The sequence below is a fragment of the Saimiri boliviensis genome, chromosome 1, assembly GCF_048565385.1.
Source record: "Saimiri boliviensis isolate mSaiBol1 chromosome 1, mSaiBol1.pri, whole genome shotgun sequence".
NCBI classification, from domain to species: Eukaryota; Metazoa; Chordata; class Mammalia; order Primates; family Cebidae; genus Saimiri; species Saimiri boliviensis.
This window is the reverse complement of record NC_133449.1, coordinates 77057074-77080491: the sequence shown is the minus strand read 5'-3', so window position 1 is coordinate 77080491 and position 23418 is coordinate 77057074. Positions and strand designations below refer to the sequence as shown.

The following is a 23418-nucleotide window of genomic DNA, read 5'->3' as shown; positions in this document are numbered from 1 at the left end:
TCGGCCTCCCAAAGTGCTGGGATTACAGGCTTGAGCTACCGGATTTTTGTATTTTTTGGTAGAGATGGGGTTTCACCGTGTTGGCCAGGCTGGTTTCAGACTCCTGACCTCAGTCAATCCACCCATCTCGGCCTCCCAAAGTGCTTGGATTACAGGTGCGATGTACTAAATTTATATTTTCTATTTGTCAACTATTTTTTTATTTGACTTCCAGTGAAGGGTTTATCCTTTAAGTGCCAATTAAAAACTTTAATGGCAAAGTAGATTTTGAAGTGTTACTTTTTGTTTTTGTTTTTGTTTCGAAAAGTGTTACTTTTATCAACAGATCTTAATTCACTGTTTTATAAGTAGAATATTTACAAAGTCTATTCTTTTGATGAACTTAAAGGGAATTGCTAAATTATTGAATAAACTAATGGGAAGATTATATATCGAATTCCAATTCCTATTTTTATCACATTTTTGGCAGTAATATGGATTTGGGTTATCTAAGTATTTTAAATGTTAAAATGGATGAGATGCTAATAAAAAGGAAATAAGGAAATACTATTTGTCCAATTTTTGAGTCATTTTTAAACTATAATTCATCTTATCCTATACATCTCTAAAATATTTCTAAGATCTGTATTTTTACAATTCCAGTAGGTCCTAAACACTTTACAGCTTGAGTTTTGTGTTTGCCTACTTAGAGTCTTGAGCAATTACCTTCTCTTTCATCCAGAAAGAAATATAATACCTTCTGGTTACTGTTCAAATTCTATTTAAATTCAAAATTACAGATTTTAGTGGCCGCTACCTGGTAAGCTACCCATTCTTACTTTACCTTGTTCCTTTGTGGTATGCTGGTTTTTATATGCTCTGCTTTGTTCTTGCAAATTTACTAGCTTTCAAACTAAGCATTAGTTTCTGTCCTTCCTTTTCCAGGTTAAACTCTCCTTTTTACTCTCTGTTCTATATGTACTTTCTATGTGAAATTTGATGTTGTTAAACTAAATTTGATTTATTGTCTATTCTAGAGTGAACTCTTGGGGTATGCTTCCTGAACAAATATTTTTATGAAGCAAAATGTCACATATTAAGTAAAATGATCATATTTATATGCTATCCTTTCCAGTATGGCTTAAATATATTTTCAAGGAATGTTTATGGCATGACAGTACATTTAAGAGCTGGGCATTCAGTGACTTAACATCTGTTTTCTCATGTCTGTGATAAAATTTGGGTATAGTTTACTTGTTTTGAAAGGAAAATAAGCAGAGTTAAATGATTCGGCCAATTGAAATTAGGGCAGAAAATATGTCAAGGAACTGAGAGGTAAGTTCTTCTCTACTAGTATTCTCTGGAAAATTTCATCAAAACTGCAGTTGTTCGTCAGTTGGACTTTATCTAGTGTTGATTACATGATAATGTAAATTGAACTCTTGTTTAGATCTGTTTATAATGTGATCTATTTGGATCATATATTTGATTTCCCCCTTTTTTCAGATTATGAACTATTATGGAAAAGGAAAAGTGAGAATTACATTAGTAACGAAAAATGACCCATATAAACCTCATCCTCATGATTTAGTTGGAAAAGACTGCAGAGACGGCTACTATGAAGCAGAATTTGGGCAAGAACGCAGACCTTTGTTGTAAGTATATACTTAGAGACATCTTCAGAAACGAGATAAGACATAGGATGCTCTGTTTCTTCTCCATGACAATTTGTTACTTTTAAGCAGAATAATTTTCTCATTCTACTTCTGTTTACCGTGTTTTACATCTACATCTTCTTACTATTTGCATTAGAACTACCCTTTCGTTCTTCATTAGTAGACACATCTTACGATGATTAGCAAGAAGATTTTTGTAGTTATTAAAAGTAAACATAAACTTATTGTATACTGTGATTTCCTTTCTTGGGGTGAACAGTTTTTTAAATAACGTTTTACTCAGTCTTTTCATTTATAGTTAATCTTATTATTATTGTTGTTGTTGTTATTTTGAGACAGGGTCTTACTCTGTTACCCAGGCTGGAGTGCAGTGGCATGATCTCTGCGCATTGCAACCCTTACCTCTAGGCTCGAGCAATCCTTCAGCCTCAGCCTCCTTAGTAGCTGAGACTGCAGGATTACCACCATGCCCAGCTAATTTTTGTATTTTTTGTAGAGATTGGATTTTGCCATGTTGCCCAGGCTGGTCTTGAACTCCTGGATTCAAGCAGTCTGCCCACTTTGGCCTCCCAAAGTGCTTGGGATTATAGGTGTGAGCCACCATGCCCCACCCATTTACAGTTAATATAAAAATGGCTGGATGTGGGAGAAATCAACTGGAAAAACTCTAGAATTATTATTTAGAAAGTAGCAGGTCATAGGATTAACATACAACAATATTTCCAAGAGAAAAATAATTATGTAATAGTTTATGATCGTGAGGCTACCCGAAGGTGGGCCCATTCATCATGTTAGTGAGAATGTAAATTAATAAAATCTGATAGGCAATTTAACTACATAGCAAAAGCCTGAAAAATATGAATGCCTCTTGAGCCAGTAATTCCACTTCTAGGAGTTTAGCCTCAGAAAATAAATAAGCATATTCAGACATTTCACTCTAGTGCTGTTCATCATAGTTCTCTTCGTAATGGCAGAAAGCTAGAAGCAATCCAAATAGTAAAGGGGATAATAGACTGGTACATTCATCCAGTGTACTCCTGTACAGCCTTAAAAATCATATTGCAAAATATGTTTACTGGTATGTAAAAACAATCACAATATATTAGATACATAGGTTTTTTTGTTTTTGTTTTTGAGACGGAGTCTTGTTCTGTTGCCCCAGCTGTAGTACAGTGGTGTGATCTCGGCTCACTACAATCTCTATCTCCCAGATTCAAGCGATTCTTCTACCTTAGCTTCCCAATTTAGCTAGGATTACAGGTGTGTGCCACCACGCCCAGATAATTTTTTGGTATTTTCAGTAGAGACAGTTTCACCACATTGGCTGGGCTGGTCTCGAACTTCTGACCTCCAGTGATCCACCTGCCTCAGCCTCCCAAAGTGTTGGGGTTACAAGCGTGAGCCACCGTAGCTTGCCAGATAAATAGGTTTTAAAACAATATGTAAAGAATAATCTTATTTTTTAAAAAATAAATTTATATATGTACATGATAGTACATATGTTAATACTAAGGTATTAATAGTAGTTGTCTGGGTGGGTAAGATTGTAGGGTTTTATGTTTGTCTTTTACCTCATTTTATAATTCATTTTTTGTAAGGAATATGTATTGGCTTTTGGGGAAAAATGAACTAATTACAACAAAAAAGAGATTCATAGTCACACATATATTAGTAATAACCATTTAGAAAAAAAATGCTTTAAATGTTCCTCTTAATAATAACACAAAACAAAGTATCTAGTAATATACACACTTGGCAAATATTTGTCTATATTACTTGACCTCTCAATAACATTTTACATTGTGATCACTTCTTACTTGAAACATTTTTATTCTTTACTTCTGTAAGAACAAACTTCTGTTTTACTTCCTGCTTTTCTGGCTGTCCTTTCTTAGTTCCAGGCAGTTAAATTTTTGAACCACCTCACTTATTGTCCTAATAATGCTCTTGAGGGCTGTTCCACCTCTGTCCCCAATTTAGGATCCCATTAAGGATCACACACTGGAGGTAGCATTATATTTAACATGAATAACATGAATAGTGTTTTCATGTTAACATGAAAAATTTGGGGCAAGAAACCTACAGAAGTGATGCGATATAATTCTTAAAATATCCCTTCAGTTTTTTACATTCTTGGGGATATTAATTGGCATTCTGTTATAAAGAACTTTCCCTTCTTCTCTGTCTCCATTTAAAAAGTATCACTGTATACTCATGGATTCTTGTATTTAATGTGTTATAGTTATTCTGTTATTTTTTTTTATTTTCAAATTGACCCAGATTTGAGTAATGCATGCCTCTTCAAACTGTCTTCTGTATTTTTTTGATATGTCCTCATCTTTCTTTGAGCACTTTTTTACTTTCTGACAAAACAAAATGTTGAAGACTTGTGCTTTTCTTTTTTCTTTCCTTCTTTTTTTTTGAGACAAAGTCTTGTTCTGTCACCCAGGCTGGAGTACAGTGGTGCGATCTCGCCTCACTTGCAACCTCCGTTTTTTGGGTTCAGGCAATTCTTATGCCTTAGCCTCCCAAGTAGCTGGGACTATAGTCATGCATGACCACACACAGGTAACTTTTGTATTTTTAGTAGAGATGGGGTTTCATCGTGTTGGCCAGGCTGTTCTCAAACTCCTGACCTCAAATGATCTGCCTGCCTCCGCCTTCCGAAGTGCTGGGATTACAGGAGTGAGCCATGGTGCCTGGCCAACTTGTGCTTTGCTTGCCCCAGCCCTACAGTTATCAGTTTTATTTTTTGTTTTTTGGGTTTTTTTTATGAGATGGAGTTTTGCTCCCAGGCTGGAGTGCAGTGGCGTGATCTTGGCTCACTGCAACCTCCACCTCCTGAGTTCAAGCAATTCTCCTGTCTCAGCCTTCTGAGTAGCTGGGATTACAGGCATCCACCACTATGCCCAGCTAATTTTGTATGTTTTACTAGAGATGGGGTTTCTCCATGTTGGCCAGGCTGGTCTCAAAATCCTGACCTCAAATGATCCACCCACTTCGGCCTCCCAAAGTGCTGGGATTACAGACGTGAGCCACCATGCCCAGCCGAAGTCACCAGTTTTTTCCAAAGATTCTTGGTTTCTTTTAGTAGGGAATGGTGTTTAGTCTGATTGCCTTCTTAACATATTCTCTTAAATGTCTCAAAAGTACCATAAGCAGCCAGGCACAGTGGCCCATGCCTGTAGTTGCAGCTACTCAAGAGGCAGAAGCATGAGGATTGTTTGAGCCCAGGAGTTTGAGTCCAGCCTGGGCAACATAGCAAGACCCTATCTCTTAAAACACACACACACACACACACACACACACACACACACACACACACACCCCTCAAATAGAATATGCCCCAAACCATGATTTTACTGTGATCATACCTCTTTCCCCTCAGAACTGGTCTTCTTCCAATGTCCTGTGTGTTAGTGATTGCTATAAAAGTCCTAAGCTGTCAGCTCTGACATTCCTCCTCCAGATGTGCGCATTGAATCTGCTAACAGATATCTTCTAAAGTGGTTTTGAATCTATCCACTTCACTCAGTGGAATTTATCACCATGACACTACCACTATAGTCTAAACTGGGGCTGCTGGAATAACCTCCTGACCAGTCTTGCATCAACTCATTTTGTATCTTTTCCCCCCTCAATCTTTCTTCACATTAGCCAGAGTGATCTTTTAAAATACAAATGGAATTGTTTCTCCCTTGCTTAAAACATTTTAATGGGTTTATTTGGTTCTTGGAACAAAGACAGCATTCCTTCTATGTAGCCTATAAGGCCCACATGACCCACCTGTATTTCTAGCCTTCTATTAAACTCTGCTTTCCTTAATTTTTACACTCAACTCACAAAGCCTTCCTTTAGTTTCCTCTGCTTACAGTGCTCTTCTATAGGGGTCTTTGTGTGGTCTGTTCCTTTTGCCTGGAAGTCTCTTTCTTCTATTCTGTCATAGGCTGCCATAATATCATATATACCTCCTTCATAAAACTGGTTATGATTTCAGTTTAGCATTTATGTATGTGTGATTATTTAATGTATAGCTGCTTCACTAGACCAGAGACTACCAGATTTTTTCTGTAAAGGGCTAGATAATAAATATTTGGGGTTTTGCAGGCTGTATAGTCTCTGTTGCTCAGCTCTGCTATTGTAGCATGAAAGCAGACATAGATAATATATAAACATCAGTAGGGCTGTGTTCCAATAAAACTTTATTTGCAAATACAGACAAGATGCTGGGTTTGGTCCATGAGTTACAGTTTGCCAATCCTTCCCCTAGATTGTAAGCCTCTTGAGGAGATTGTATATCCCCATTACTTTCCAGAGTTTTTGGTATATAATAGGAAGTCCAAAACTTGTTGAATGTCTGTGAATGAATGAATGAATGAATGAATGAATAATTGATTCAGACAATCTCTGTGATCCTTAATTTCTCATGTCAGAATTTCAAAAATTACTACCACCTCTAATATTTTGTGAATAGTAGTCAAATACAAAATTATTCAGATGAAACAAAATGAAGTCATATAAATATATTAATATGAAGAATTCTATAAAATCTTTTGCCAAAGAAAAAGAGTCAAACCAAGAATCTTTCAAAGAAGTAGAATACTTTTGAGTAAGAGGATTATAACTGCAAGATTTCAAGAAAGGACTAAGAATTCAAGATTTAGCCAACTGAGCACAGTGTCTCATGTCTGTTATCCCAGCACTTTGGGAGGCTGAGGCAGGCAGATTGCTTGAGTCCAGGAGCTTAAGACCAGCGTTGGCAACATGGTGAAACCCTGACTCTACAAAAATACAAAAATGTACCGGGTAGGGTGGTATGTATCTGTAGTCCAGCTACTCAGGAGGCTGAAGTGAGAGGATCACCTGAGCCTGAGAGGCGGATGTTGCGGTAGGTCAATATTGTGCCACTGCACTCCAGCCTGGGTGGCAGAGTGAGATCATCTTGAAAAAAAATTTTTTTTCAGATTTATTTTTGTAGTTATTGGAGGCAGAGGAAGGAAACGTGAAATATATTTTAGGTGCTAGCAAAATTGTAAGTGTGTTGACTATGAAGAGCATCAGCATAAGACAGCATGAGTGTGGAGACAGGCAGACAAAGTGGTTTCAAGTGCCATGTGAAGTTTGAACAAATAATAATGTTATTATAATTGAGTTTTGCTTCCTTATTCACACCCACCCAATTTTACTGATGTCATGGTTTTTCCATGTGGGAACAAGTATGACTGGTGGTGGTGGGGGAGTTCCCCCCACCACTGTCTATGCTACAAATATGCAAATTAGTAGTATTTGTAGCTATTGGGAAGTTTTTCATAAATGACATTTTGAAACTTGTTAAATATTATTGTTAGCATTAAACTTTCTAATAAAAAACACACCAGTAATTTTTTATGATGATTGGCTACGATAACTTTGTATAATATGCCACAAAACATATTCTACTGCTACTAACAGTGAATTCAGGGCTCAAAAATCAAACTTCTGCAGAACTAGGCAAGCAGCATAAATGAGTGGTGTGAATCAAGTGTAGGAGGACTAACAGGCACTGTAGCAAACTGAAGAGCCCTGCATAAATGGGTCTCAGTCCTCAGCCTATGTTTTCTGTGCCAACCTAGTGTTTCCAGGCCTTTAAAATGTTTAAGAAAAGCCAGAAATCTAGATGTTCATATGCAGTTATCTGATTTCTAAATGTAGATAATCTCTGCAGATTTTTAAAAATATAAGCAACACTCTTGTGGGCCTAGCAAAACATACCTGTGGGCTTCAACCTGTGGACTTCTTTTTACAGCTTTTGTTTTACATTATCAAACATACAGATTTTATTGATTTGATTCTGAATTTGAGAGATAAATTTTACCATTATGGTATTGCTTTACTGTTAATCTGTACTTTGGTAAGTTTGACATCGGCATATTAGTAAGACGTAATTGTGAAACACTGTATGTAAAAATGATATATACTATTTTTAACAGTTCTCCTAGAAATATAACCCCACTTCTTCTTTTTTTTTTTTTTTGAGATGAAGTTTTGCTCTTGTTGTCCAGGCTGGAATGCAATGGCGTGATCTCAGCTCAATTCTCCTGCCTCATCCTCCCAAGTATCTGGGATTACAGACTTGCGCCACCACGCCTGGCTAATTTTGTATTTTCAGTAGAGATGGGATTTCTCCATGTTGGTCAGGCTGGTCTCGAGCTTCTGACCTCAGGTGATCTGCCTGTCTTGGCCTCCCAAAGTGCTGGGATTACAGGCATGAGCCACCATGCCCAGCCATATAACCCCACTTCTTACCCTCTCATCTTTATCGGAGCAATTTGAAGCACATTCATGCTTTGGTATGTCCAGCTGACAGCACAATAACTTCAGTATTGCTATACATTTGATTTTTGCAATATTCCATGTGTTTATAATACAGTTTTGAACATTCTGGTTTTTTTCTGCTAGTTTCCAAAATTTGGGTATTCGATGTGTAAAGAAAAAAGAAGTAAAAGAAGCTATTATTTCAAGAATAAAGGCAGGAATCAATCCATTCAATGGTAAGTATGTTTGATATAGTCATTTCTATTTATTTGGGTATTGATTTCTATCTATCTATCTATATCTATCTATAGATATGGTTTTTTGATTGATTGTTTGTTTTTGAGATGCAGTTTTGCTCTTGTCGCCCAGGCTGGAGTGAAATGATACAATCTCGGCTCACTGTAACCTCCATCTCCCAGGTTCAAGAGATTTTCCTGCCTCAGTCTCCCAAGTAGCTGGGATTACAGGCTAATTTTTGTATATTTAGTAGAGACGGGGTTTCACCACGTTAGCCAGGCTGGTCTCGAGCTCCTGACCTCAGGTGTCCACCTACCTCAGCATCCCAAAGTGTGGGATTACTGGTGTGAATCATCATGCCTGGCTATTTATATCTTGAACCTGTGTTTTAAGTTCTGTGTTTATTTTTCTACTTGTTAACTTACACCTCTACTTGAGGAATGAAGTATACTATTTAAAATAGCTTTTTCACAGTTGTTGAAAAAAATCTTGTGCACACAGAGATTTCTGGTATTGTTGGAAAGTGTCATTGTTTTCTATGATAAAACTTCAAAATGTTCTGATTCTTTTTGAATGTGGCCTTTCTTATGCCACTTGCAGTAGACATACACTCCCCTTTTGAATGTTAAATAGGCACTGTGTTTATTGGAGTGCATTTAGCTTAAGGGCATATTCACCAGTAAGACTTAACCCCAATGTGGAAGAAGAAGCATAGAAATAATAGAAATCATACGAAGTATTTTCATAGCATATTTGTATATATGGCTAGATATCTACTGCTTAGTGGATTTTATTGGGGATAGCATTTATTAAGTATTTATATTTATGGTACTGTCTGCCTTGTGTTATAAGTATAAATGCTTAATATTACCTGACTGTTACTTGTAAGCATTCTGTATTGTTAGAATAGAAAAGTACTACCACTTTAGATGGTGGCATCCTATACTTACAGTAGCCTCCATTCTAAAGTCTTCTGCAGCTACTTAAATATGCAGAAGTCAGGAATTAAATGACTATAACATTTTCAAAGAATAAATTTCCTGGTCATATTTAAGCCTTCCTTATACTGTTGGTTTGGATTTTTCCTGGATGTATAAAAACAATTTAAGAGATATGTTGATAATTTAAGGAATATATTCACAGATAAGTACTATTTTATGAACCGTAAGATCTGTATCTCTTTTCTCTAGGTTTTCATTTTCGTACTACTTAGTATAAAACCAAAGTCCCCTCCTTCCCTTTCCTTCCAGTCTTATCAGGGAGACTGCTATCAAGTTTGATATATATTTTTCTAGAATTGTCTTTATACATGTATAGTTATATGTAGACATATATATTTTATATAAAAGGAATCATGCTATACATCCTATTCTACTGCTTTATTTTTTTCTGCTCAGGAATATGCCTTAAACTTTCCATGTCAATACTTACAAATCTGTTTTTATTATTTTAACAGAATATTTTACTGTTTGGGTAAAAAAGAATTTGCTTATTTAGTCTTTTTTTTTTTTTTTTTTTTTTTTTGAGATGGAGTTTGGCTCTGTCATTCAGGCTGGAGTGCAGTAGCGCAATCTCGGCTCACTGTAACCTCCACCTCCCGGGTTCAAGCAATTCTCCTGCCTCAGCCTCCTGAATAGCTGGGATTATAGGCACTTGCCACCACACCTGGCTAATTTTTGTATATTTAGTAGAGACGAGGTTTCACCATGTTGGTCAGGCTGGTCTTGAATTCCTGACCTCATGATCTACCCACCTCAGTCTCTCAAAGTGCTGGGATTGCTGACATGAGCCACCACGCTTGGGTTTTTTGTTTTTTGTTTTTGTTTTTGTGTTTTTTTTTTTTTTGAGGTAGTCTTGCTCTTTTGCCTAGGATGGAGTGCAGTGATGTGATCACAGCTCACTGCAGCGTTGACATTCTGGGCTTAAGAGTGATCATCCCACCTCAGCCTCCCTAGCAGCTGGGACAACAGGCACGCCACCATACCCAGCTAGTTTTGTACCTTTTGTAGAAACAGGGTCTTGCCATGTTGCCCAGGCTGGTCTCAAACTCCTAAGCTCAGTAATCCACTTGCCTCGGCCTCCTAAAGTGCTCGGATTACAGGCATAAGCCACTGTACCCAACTTATTTGGTCTTCTATTAATTGTTCTAAAACAGTTACGTTGTTTTCATTTGGTTTTTAAAGCTTTACTGAATATGAGCTTTGAGCTCTTGTGTGATTATTTCCCGAGGATAAATTTTTGAAAGTGGCAAATTTCTGGGTCAAGAGTATGCTCATTTAAAATTGTGATTTTTTTTTTTTTTTTTTGAGACGGAGTTTTGCTCTTGTTACCCAGGCTGGAGTGCAATGGCGCGATCTCGGCTCACCGCAACCTTCACCTCCTGGGTTCAGACAATTCTCCTGCCTCAGCCTCCTGAGTAGCTGGGATTACAGGCACACGCCACCATGCCCAGCTAATTTTTTGTATTTTTAATAGAGACGGGGTTTCACCATGTTGACCAGGATGGTCTCGATCTCTTGACCTCGTGATCCACCTGCCTCGGCCTCCCAAAGTGCTGGGATTACAGGCGTGAGCCACCGCGCCTGGCCTAAAATTGTGATTTATTGCCAAATTAATAGGCCAGACTTTTAAATAAAAGAGGCCATGTAGGTCAATGTAAAACAAGGAAATTATAAGTGATGGCTATCATTTATTAAGCACTTCTCATATGTCAGGGAGTAAACGTTAGTGCTTTATGTACACTATTTTATTTAATCATGGAAACAATTCTGCTTTATGGAAGAGAATACCAAGGCTTTTGTTATGTAACTGTCCCAAGTCATGCAGCAAATATAAGTGGCAGACCTAGAATTTATATGCAGGTTCTGTGACTCCAGTGGAAAAGGCATTAAAAAGGAAGACGCTATCTGTGGAATTTTTTTCTTAGTTTTGGCAGTTCAGAATCAGGTGTGATGTTTTTTGAGATGCCCAGGCTGGAGTACAGTGACGTGATCACAGCTAACTGCAGCCTTGACCTCCCAGGTTCAGGTGATTCTCCCAGGTGGGGAAGGAACAATTCTGCCAGTTAATCCTTCCCACTATTTATGTTTTCCATTGTTGTGTTCTTGTTTTTTTAAACATTCATTCCTTCCCTGAGCCCTTCCGTAGTGGTTTTCTCTTTTTTTTTTTTTTTTTTGGCATGTGCTGCCATGCCCAGCTAATTTTTGTAGTTTTTAGTAGAAACGGGGTTTCACCATGTTGGCCAGGATAGTCTTGATCTCCTGACCTCATGATCCGCTCACCTCAGCTTCCCAGAGTGCTAGGATTACAGGCATGAGCCACCGTGCCCGACCATGGTTCTCAATTTGAATGTGCATAGGAATATCTTAGTACTTGTTAAAAACGTAGATTTCAGGCCACACTTCCACTAACTTGTTGGGGCTGGTATGGGTCCTGGGAATCTGCATTTAAAAAAAATATTTTTAAAATAATAACTTATCCGAGTCACCTGGCACCAAAGTATGTTATCTGTTCAGGTCTGCAGCAGTCCCAGTTCTTGCCTCCTCAGAAGACAAAGGAGAGACTGAGGCAAGTTTTAGAGCAGGAGTGAAAGTTTATTAAAAAGCTTTAGAGCAGGAAGGAAAGGAAGAAAAGTACACTTGGAAGAGGGCCAAGCAGGTGACTTGAAAGACAGGTGTGCTGGGAATCTGCATTTTAACAAACATCTAGATCAGTATTTCTTAATTCTTTGACCATGACCCACAGTAAGAAATAGATTTTATTTTTCAGCTCAATACATCCACATGCGCATACATCACACCCTTACAACAATACCCTATGTATTAGTCTGTTTTCACTCTGCTTATTAAGACATACCCGAGACTGGGAAGTAAAAGAGGTTTAATTAGACTTACAGTTCCACATTGTTCGGGAGGCCTCAGAATCAATGGCAGGAGACCAAAGGCACTTCTTACATGGCAGTGGCAATAGAAAATAAGAAGGATGGTTTTATCAGGGGTTTCCTCTTTTGCATCCTTCTCATTTGCTCTAGAACCGCAGCACGTACCTGTAGTTCCAGATACTCAGGAGGCTGAGTATTCACTTATTCACTGCCGCAAGAGCAGTATGGGAGAACCACTCCCATGATTCAAATTATTTCCCACCAGGTCCCTCCCACAACACATGAGAATTATGAGAATCATCTTGATTATAATTCAAGATGAGATTTGGGTGGGGACACAGAGCCAAACCATATCACCCTACTACATTCAGTGTACTCTATTCTATTCTGTTCCTTTCCTTTCCCTTCTTTTTCTTTCTCTCTTGCTTTGTTAGTGCTTACCTAGCCCACAAAATTAATTTTACAACCACTGGTTCCAAAACTACAATTTGAAAATCTCTATCTGAGATGATTCTGATGCAGGTGACCCACAGAGTACACTTTGAGAAACTGATCTGATCTGCATGCTGAGTTCAGCTTCTCAAGTATGGCTTCAAAGTCCTTTATAATCAAATCCTTGCTTTCTATTCTAGCTTTCATTCTCTACCTCAACTTCCTACCCTTCCTTCCTCTACCACTGAGTGCACACATGCACTTACTTGTTTTTGCCATTCTGAACTAACTGCACTGTTAGAAGAGTTACGTTCTTTCTTACCTCTATGCTTTTATACATGCAGTTCCTTTGCATGGAATACCCTGATCTGCCTGGTGAATTTTTCTTACTTATCCTCTGAGTTTAAGAATCACATCCTCTTTAAAGCCTTCCTTGACCTTCCCTCTGTTTTCCCAAAGTACCTGTATATATTTCTAATATGATTTGCTGTAACTTTGTTTACATGTTTTTCCTTCACTAAATTATTTAGTGAGATTCTGGATGATGAGGACTATCTTCCATGTATTCCTGGCACCTAGCCCAGCATCTGGCACATGAAAAGAAACTTAATTAAAATGTGTTGAAAGGGCCAGGTACGGTGGCTCATGCCTGTAATCCAAGCACTCTGGGAGGCTGAGGTGGGTGGATCACTTAAGTCTAGGAGTTTAAGACCAGCCTGGGCAATATGGTGAAACCCCATCTCTACAAAAAATTGGCTGGGCTTATTGATGGGCATGCAATAGGTGTTTCTTGGAAATGGCCAATTTTTATTAAAATATTTCTGGAAGAAAATTTTTTTAAAAAATTGGCTGGGCATGGTGGTGTACACTACCAGTCCCAGCCTGCTCCAGAGGCTGAGGTGGGAGGATTGCTTGAGCCCAGAATGTGGAGGTTGTAGTGAACTGAGATCACCCTACTGTACTTGACAGTGAGAAAAAAAAAACTGTTGAAAAAATAAATGGATGTCTTATTTGTACTTTTCTACCAAAAATGCCACAGTTGTTTTCCTTAGCTGAGATGCCCTGAAAGCCTTCTCAGTTCTCTTACGTCTAAGGTAATGCCTTCCTAATTTATACTATATACTTAGCAATTAATCATTGAAAGTTTTGTGATATCTGCTATATCATTTGATTCTTCAGGAATTGTCTTCAGATATGAATTTCATGCTCATGTGGACAAGGTCTGTGATGGAATATTGTTTGCATTTCACTTTGGCACCTAAACAATGTATTTGTTTTACTGTTACATAAATATCTTCTCAGCCTTGAACTCTTGTTTCCTACCTGCACATAGTAGATTCCCCAACTAGTATGTTTTAAGGCCAATCATTATCTTTCTTGCCATTAGGTCTTTAAAACTAAGGAGCAGTCTCTTGCAAATGGGGCACAAAGCAGTCTAATACTGTCAAAGTTGAGGCTTCAAGTAAAGGATTATTCAAATTGTCTAGTAATGTACCAAAGTCTAAATTGGGTGAAGAATTTAATTAAGGACTCCAATATTAGATTTTAACAGTGTGTACTTAGCTGGAACAAGAGTGGCAGTTAGACTTTGTAGAGGCCTCTTAACTGCAAAAGCTGAAAAAAAAATTAATTATATATCATTTTCTAATTATGTATTTAAGTAATGAAATATTAGGATTTCTAGTTTGTGGCAATTAAACCCCATAGAATACCTAAACTCTGTATTAAATTTTGTACAATAAAATTGATTTTGACAATAAATAATTTGCTATTAAGTAATTTTTTTTTTTTTTTTTGAGACGGAGTTTCGCTCTTGTTACCCAGGCTGGAGTGCAATGGCGCAATCTCGGCTCACCGCAACCTCCACCTCCTGGGTTCAAGCAATTCTCCTGCCTCAGCCTCCTGAGTAGCTGGGATTACAGGCACGTGCCACCATGCCCAGCTAATTTTTTTGTATCTTTAGTAGAGACGGGGTTTTACCATGTTGACCAGGATGGTCTCGATCTCTTGACCTCGTGATCCACCCGCCTCAGCCTCCCAAAGTGCTGGGATTACAGGCTTGAGCCACCACGCCCGGCTTGCTATTAAGTTTTATTAGGTATTTTACTATTTTCTCACGTAGAGAATCTTGAGTTGTTAGGAGAGTAAAAGGCTGTTGTACAGTTGAGTTTGGGAAAAGTACGTTACTTAGTAGTCTAAAAGGGAATACAGTTTAATAAGACAAGTAGTCTAACTTAGATTCTTATCTCTAAAGTCTGGTTTAATACAAGAAAAAGCCTTTCCTTACAACTGAAAAGTTAAAGCTTGAAAAAAATGATTCATATCTACTTCATTGTCCTTTCTTCATTGCAGTCAGAGTTTTCGAAGCTTTTTTCATTACCCAAGGCAGAACTTGTATACTTTCTTGCTTTCAGTATTGCTTGAACATACTTCCATTATAACATTTTTCATGTTGTATTGTATAATTTTAGTTTATGTATCTATTTCTCAACCAGATATGCCTCTCAGTAAGGTCAGGCACTGTCTTTTTGTATCTTTATCTAACACATATTTTGCTGTGGTAGCACATAATAGATACTCAATAAATATGTTGAAAGGTTGAGTAAATTAATGGTGTACTTCTAGCACCTTTACATTTTGCCTGACACATGAACACTTAAATGTCAGCTTTTATTATTATATATAGAATACTTTATATACTTTTAAGTAACAAAAATGTAAATTAATTATAACTAAATTTTATATTTTTCCTTAAGTGAGACATAATTCATATTTTGTGGAGACAGGGTCTCCATATGTTGCTCAGGCCGATCTTGAACTCCTGGGCTCAAGTGATCCTCCGGCCTCAGTTTCCCAAAGCGCTGAGATTACAGGCATGAGCTACCATGCCCGGCTGAGACATAGTACTTAAAATTGTTATTCCATATGCTGTGTATTTTTGCCATGTTATTTATTTTTATTTCTGTAGTATTTGATGGCATTAGAATTTTAGAAATGTTAACACCTCTAGAGCTAGTAGATATAATTGATTTTAAAAATTTAATTTCTGCTTATGAAAAAAATTAGCATGATAATATCTTCTGGTTAAAAATGAAATTCTTATTATATACCTACTGATTTTGGGGTTAAAGAAGTAATACTTCTTTCTAAAGGTAGACTGAACATTTAACATAAAAAGGAAGGAGAACAGTTATTACCTTATATTCTTTTTTTTTTTTTTTTTTGAGATGGAGTTTCGCTCTTGTTACCCAGGCTGGAGTGCAATGGCGCGATCTTGGCCTCGTGATCCACCTGCCTCAGCCTCCCAAAGTGCTGGGATTACAGGCTTGAGCCACCGCGCCCGGCCTTACCTTATATTCTTTTGACAAAGTAGAAAGTGAAATTTTAAACTAGTTTAAGAGGAATTTGAGAGAATCCGATTGGTCTCATGCTTTCTCTGTTAGTTTTTGCAAATGTTAAAACTGAGTATCAGGCCAGGTGCTACCACTCACTCCTGTAATCCCAGCACTATGGGAGGTCAAGGTGGGCAGATCACTTGAGGTCAGGAGTTCCAGACCAGCCTGGCCAACATGGTGAAACCCTGTCTCTACTAAAAATACAAAAATTTAGCCGGGCGTGGTGGTGCACACCTGTAATCCTAGCTACTTGGGAGACTAAGGCATGAGAATCTCTTGAACCTGGGAGACCGAGGCTGCAGTGAGCCAAGATCATATCACTGCCCTCCAACCTGGGCAACAGAGTGAGACTCCATCTTAAACAAAACAAAACTAAACTGAGTATTAATTTTCATATTACAGAATAAAACACTGCATTTTATATTACAGAATGATATGTATTTATTAAAAAGTCTACAGCAAGCATTATCCTAAGTAAGAGAGATATCAGAAGCATTGATTTTAAAGTTGGGAAAGAGAAACCAGGGCACACTTTTACCACTTCTATACAACATTGTAGTGAAGATCATGGCCAGAGCAGTGAGCATTGAAGCCAGTGTGCAGTGAGATTCCCCTGAAAAGTAGAGGCATAGGATTGAAAAATGAGGAAATAAAACTGTAATTATTTGAAATTGTTATTTGTAATAATAACCCAAAAGATACATAAATGGATTATTCATAAGTTTAAAAGAGTGAGCTTTTTGCATTGGCAGTATAGCCAAATGAGGTTTATCTCGAGTGGTTATTGCTAATTGAAAACTTTTTCCGAATACCCTGCTGTCATGACTTGCAGTATAGTCAGCATTGGCAAGTTTTGACAATCTTTTTGGAGACTGAATAAAAAATGAAGTTTAAAAGGGTTAGTGGATGTAAAATTAATGCACAAAAGTCAGTCATGTTTCTATACATCAGCAGCAAATAACTAGAAAACATCATTAAAGCAATTATTGTCAGAAAGTATGAAGCACATAGAATCAAATTGAAGAAGTGATAATCAAGATTTCTTTAGGGAAAATTATAAAATTTTATTAGGAGATCATAGAGAATACTTAAATAAATCAAGAGGTATTCCATGCTCTTTAATAGTAATATTGTAAAAATGTCATTTTCCCCCAGTTGATAGATTCAATGCAATTCCAAACAAAATCCTAGCAAGATTTTTAATTAAATATGACAATTCTAAACAAGAACCAGTTACTTTATAGAAAAATAACAATGAGGAGAAATTGACCTCATCAGAGAAAAGTATTAATACTAATTAAGGCAATGTTGTACTGGGGTAAGGATAGAAAGATTGACTCATTGGAGTAGAATTGAGAGCCCAGAAAAGGCTCCAATCACCTGTGACCCTGAACTGGAATAATTGAGTAAATAATTATCTTGTTTTTATTAATCTTTCTTAAATGTGTATATGGCTCACGTTTATTTCAGTATTTAATGTTACAAGTGTTTTGGTCTTTACTTAAAATTTAGTGATGTTTTTGTGACCAGAAGTATGCTATAGAAACTTAACTCTTATTTATATTGATTAGCCTGTGGTAAAATTTGTTTTATTATGTGTTGTTTCACTTGAAGTTGCAATTTCCAAGATCCTATAGACATTAAGTGAAGACATTATCTAATCCTAGAAGACATTAAGTGAAGACTTCTATGTGTATAAACAGATTTGAAATAAAAAATATAACAGATCTTCTGAAGTTGCAACAGTGCTCAGAAGTATTATAAAATAGAAATCATTTCAAAAAGATTTTATTTCATTTTTGCCCAAAAGCTTTGTTTGGTTTGTTTGTTTTTTGAGATGGAGTCTCACTCTGTCGCCAGTCTGGAGTACAGTGGCAAAATCTCAGCTCACTGCAACCACTGACTCCCTGGTTCAAGCAATTCTCCTGCCTCAGCCTCCCTAGTAGCTGGGATTACAGGCACGTGCCACCACACCCAGCTAATTTTTGTATTTTTAGTAGAGACAGGGTTTCACCATGTTGGTCAGGGTGGTCTCTATCTTCTGACCTCATGATCCGCCTGCCCCAGTCTCCCAAAGTGTTGGGATTACAGGTGTGAGCCACCATGCCCAGCCCCAGAATCTTTCTTTTAATCTGTAAAAGATAAAAGACAAAACTGTTAAATACACATTTTTGTCAATTTAAAGCTACATATTCACCCAACTTTTATAAAATTATTTTTATAATTACTTTTAAAAGAAAAAAGAATTGAGAGCCCAGAAACAGAGCTAAGAAAATATGCAAAGTTAGTGTATGACAGTGGTGGCATGACGTATCACAAGGAAAGGAGAAAATGTTTGAGAAATGAAGCTTGAAAAAAAAATGGTTATTTAATTAAGGATTAATTAGGATTCTCTACCTCACATCATATACAAATATCTGCTGAAAATGGATTAAAGACTTTAATGTGAATCAACACTTTAAAAACTTTTGGTAGATTCTGTTGGTAAACATTTTAATCCTTAGGGTATAAAAAGATACAAAGTGTTTTTTATGAAACCTTTGATAAATTTGATTATATTCTTCATTTCAATTTATTACATTTTTCAGTTCTGTAATTGGATTCCTTTTTTTCAGTTGCAAGTTCTCCAGTAAACTCACAATCTTAATTCTTTGAATATATTAAGTATAGTTACTTTAAATAATGTCTGAAAACTTCATTATTTGGATCCTTTGTGGTATGTTTTTATTGCCTGTTGCTTTCTTTTTTTAAAAAATAATCATTTTATTTAGCCTCCTCATATGTCTGGTTATTTAAGAGAGAATACCAGTCATTTTCTGTGAAAAAGTGTAAAGATTTTAGACCTACGATATTATCCCCCTGCAGAAAGTTTTCTTCTGGCTAGTGGCTGGGTACACTAGCAATTCCAGATCACCTAAAATCAATGAATGATTTAGGTTATTTGTGGCTGGGTTTTCATCCCTGAGATCTGATTAGTTTCCAGTTACCTTTACACTTAGGGTATAGCTTTTCCAGACCTCAAATCCCCAAAAGTCTTGGTATTTACTATATTCGACATCCTTGGCAGACTCTCAAGTCCTTTATTTTTTTCCCCTATATTTTATTGAATGTTCATCTCAATCCTCTTAACCATCTCTTAGAAAATTGTCAGGCTATATTCAGATAACAGTGGGCTCTCATTCTGAACTCTGGATTTTCTTCTCTCATATTTTGGTCCAATGATTTTTCATGAGCTCGTTGGCTCTCTAACATCATTAGAGAAATTTTGTTTCATATTTTGTTCACTTTATTAGTTGTCATGGTCAAATTGGTCCTAGTTCATGGATTATCATCTGCCATTACCAAAAGCAGAACTACTTTTTGTTAACTTTTACTTTATGCTTTCTTCAGTAACTTGTAAAAATGTCTAAATGCTTGGTTGTTCAATAGGCCTTTAATTAATTCTTCAGTCATTTAAGTTAATTGAGGAAATGTATAATAAGTATCAAATGTATGTAAACCACTATGTTCCATGCCTAGTGGAGATATGTCAGACACCCCTTCTGACTTCATTTGAAACTTTGTCTAACAGGATAGAGGAGGCATACATAAATTATTATGTAAGATTTTAAAACTTTTAAATGCATAATAAAGGTGTAGGTCAAATCTTACACTGATCTTGATAGGAGAAATATTACTTCCATTGCTGAGGATGAAGTTAGGCTTTATAGAAAATGAGCTTTGAGCTTGGTTTTCAGCCTTACACTAAATCTTGCATTGGGTGAAAACAGGTATCTGTCATGATTCTTGCCTGTCAGTGGTTTTTAACCACATTGTGCAGAAATGAAAGTAATTCTGATTTAGTAGTAATTGTATTTCCACACATTGAGAAGACTCAAAGCAAAAATCTCATTAACACTGATTTTTTTTTGAGAAGTAGGTAGAATTTCTTCTCTGTAATGGAGCATTGTATGACTAAATATTTTTAAACTTTGACTTATTGACCAGTTAATTTATTTTTCTTTTATGTACCATTTAAAAATATTTAAAACCAACTTTTATTAAGATAACAATAAAATCTACCCAAACATATCCTGCCACGTAACAATCAAGCTATGGAACATTTCCATCACCCACTAAAATTACCTTGGTCCCCTTCTTGCACAGTTCCCTACCCTGCCCTGCCTCAATTACTAATCTGCCTTCTGTCACTGGAGATTAATCTTTTCTAAAAGTATATATAAATGGAACCATACAGTAAACTTTTGTATGTAGTTTCTTTTGCTCAGCATGGTTTTAAGATACATTCATTTGGGGATATATATCCATAGTTTGTTCTCTTTTATTGCTGAGTTTATTCCATTGTAGGACTCTACCACAGATTGTTTATCCATTCACAGAGTTCACAAAGGTTTGTTTTTAAACTTATCAGAAACATCTAGCTGCCAGTTTATCTTTTTTGTGTATTGATTACTCATCTTTGCAATTGAGAGACACTAATATCTTGAACCCTGCATTTATAATGCTGTAAAAATGGATTTGGAAGACTTAGCTCTCATACTGCCTACACAATAGGCAGTAAAGTATGCTACTGTAATACAGGTGTTGGTATCATAACATTTTGACCTTTTAATTGTACAGATGTATTTTAATACACTCTTTCAAAGGTTAGACATAAGAATGCTAATACTGGGATAATTTTAAATGTTGTGATAGCAATGGAGACTGTCAGTGTCATTAAATAAAAACAGTACAAAATACATTATCATTTTTATTAGTTTTTGCATGTAAAATAAGGAGTTTGGGCTTAACTATGTTTCTAAATTTAGTGTTTCAAGATTTAATACTTTGCAAGGTAAAATGTTATATAAATAATGTGCATGTCATTTTTTTAAAATGTGAATGTTATTGCTATAGCTTATGGTATTTGAAAAGGCAATATTTTCTTTTGGAACTGGATTTCTTGTTCAATTATTAATTTAACAAACTTATACTATATTCTGTCATGAGCTTTTCTAGTTCTATAGAATTGCAAAATTTTTAATTAAAAAAAATTTAAGCAAAGCTAATTTGCACATAAAATTTCTTATGGAAACTAGCTATCTTACATTTTGTTTGTTTCTTGGTATTTCATACTTAAAATGTTAATCCACGTTTTAGTAGATATTCTTGTGTATGTCATTTTTACGTATAACATATGTAGAATTTTCTAATAGAGTTCAATCTTTAAAAGCATAGGCTCTAAATTCAAGGATTTGAGTTTACATTTCCACCCTACCACTGTTAAACTGTGGGCAAGTAATTCATTTCTTTAAAGTAAATTCCAGGCCAGGTGCAGTGGCTCACGCCCATAATCTTAAGACTTTGGGAGGCCATGGTAGGTGGATCACTTGAGCCTGGGATTTGAGACTATCCTGGCCAAAATAGTGAAACCCCATCTCTACAAAAACGTAGAAAAATTAGCTGGGCATGGTGGCGTGTGCCTGTAGTCCCAGCTACTCAAGAGGCTGAGGTGGGAAGATCACTTGAGCCTGGGAGGCAGAGGTTGGGGTGAGCCAAAATCATATCACTGCACTTTATCCTGGGCAACAGAGTGAGACCCCTATCTCAAAAAAAATTAATTAAATTCAGTTCCTCATTAGTAAAATGGAAATGAAAGTAATTCTTGTACAGATTTAGGAGATAATTTACAGAGTCCTTAACACAACAACTGGACCAAATGCATACTTGTTGAATGAATAAGTAAATGCCATTGTTCGTTGTGTACAAACCTGCAACTATTTTTTGAAACTTTGATTTGTTATTAATGTCAACTTGGGAGTCTGCTTTAAATCCCAGGTGAGGGGATAGTTACTTCCTGAACATGGCTGTATTTTTTCAAATACTGTTAGACAGTGACTATTTGATTAGAATGGTAAAAGGCAATCTTGAGATTGTATACTATTCTGTTTTTATTGGTACAGATTCAGATGCTATTCCAGGTTATTGGCTATAATGGGCAGGGAGGAGGACCTAGCAGGACTTTAGGTCTATGCGACTATTTTACTTTTTGTTTGTTTGTTTTTGAGACAGAGTCTCACTTTGTCACCAGGCATCAGGCTGGAGTGCAGTGGCACAATCTCGGGTCACTGCAGCCTCCACCTCCCAGGTTCAAGCAATTCTCCTGCCTCAGCTTCCCGAGTAGCTGGGACTACAGGTGCATGCCACCATGCCCAGCTAATTTTTGTATTTTTAATAGAGACAGGGTTTCACTATGTTGGCCAGGATGGTCTCGATCTCTTGTCCTCGTGATCTGCCCGCCTCGGCCTCCCAAAGTGCTGGGATTACAGGTTTGAGCCACTGCGTCCAGCCAACTATTTTACATTCTTAAAAAAAATTTTTTTTAAACTATTCAGTGCCTGAAAAACAGCTGATTGATATTGAAGATTGTGACCTCAATGTGGTGAGACTGTGTTTTCAAGTTTTTCTCCCTGATGAGCATGGTAATTTGACAACTGCTCTTCCTCCTGTTGTCTCGAACCCAATTTATGACAATCGTAAGTACTTCATTTTCTTGTATTTGTAGTCTTAACTTGTTTTTATAATAGTTTAATTCTTAAAAGTATTTTGGTAATTAGAAAAACAATATATTTATGATAGGAAAACTTCCAGATATTACAGAAATATTATAACAGAGAGTAAATCTCCAATCTCATCCTCCAGTGATAATCACTATCCTTAGGTGCATATTTTACCAGTTTCTTGTTCCTATGTATACACAAATACACTGTCATTATCATTTTTGACATAGTACAATTTTGGCAACTTAAAAAAAATCATAAGTGATGATTGTTTTAAAAACTAACTTTCTTCTTACCATGTATCTTGAACATTTTCCTTGCAGTCACCTTATTCGTTTCAGTAGCAGCATATTTCATTATATAGTTATATAATAATTTTACTAATTACCCTCTTACAAGGCATTCATTTTGTTTCTTTTCTCATTTTTTATTTTTGCCCTAACTGTACTGCAATACATATTCTTGTATATGGTTTTATTTAGGGGCTAGTTTTGTTTTGTTTTGTTTTTGAGGTGTAGGGTCTTGTTTGTCACTGAGGCTGGAGTGCAGTGTACAGTCATGGCTCACTGCATGGCAAATGCTGGATCAAAGGATATGGATAGATCTAATTTTAGAAGATTATGAAACTTCCCCCCAAAATGCTCTATGTGTGTGTGTGTGTGTGTGTGTGTGTGTACATAGGCATCTATATATACATCCACCAATGGCGTATGGCTATAACTGTTTTACATGTAGGGTAGTGAGACATAGGTCTATAAAGGTAGATCAGAGTATTCTTAACATGTAGAGCTTTAAATGCCAGGGATAATTATTATAATCTTACGGCCAGATAGTAGGAAGCATGAAAGTAGTATTACCATAAGGAGATGTATTGCCATAGGGAAAATTGTATTGCTGTAGGGATATGGCCATGATTTATGAAGATTAATCTGGTGACAATTGTGTAGGATCGATTGGCAAAATCAGAATTTAGAAGCAGGGAGCTA

At 36.5% G+C, this 23418-nt stretch overlaps 1 protein-coding gene and 1 non-coding gene across 4 annotated transcripts in view; both read left to right on the top strand.

Moving 5' to 3' along the window:
- Positions 1-23418, top strand: part of REL (REL proto-oncogene, NF-kB subunit) — a 46789-nt gene that overhangs the window by 11082 nt on the left and 12289 nt on the right. For all 3 annotated transcript variants that reach the window (XM_074399506.1, XM_074399499.1, XM_010333573.3), the window contains 3 exons: positions 1486-1634; positions 8094-8185; positions 22268-22408. In XM_074399506.1, the coding sequence (XP_074255607.1) occupies positions 1486-1634; positions 8094-8185; positions 22268-22408 (382 nt within the window). The remainder of the gene's footprint in view (positions 1-1485; positions 1635-8093; positions 8186-22267; positions 22409-23418) is intronic.
- Positions 16628-16765, top strand: LOC120361901 (U4 spliceosomal RNA). The gene has a single exon (XR_005577944.1). It is a non-coding gene; the product is annotated as a U4 spliceosomal RNA (small nuclear RNA).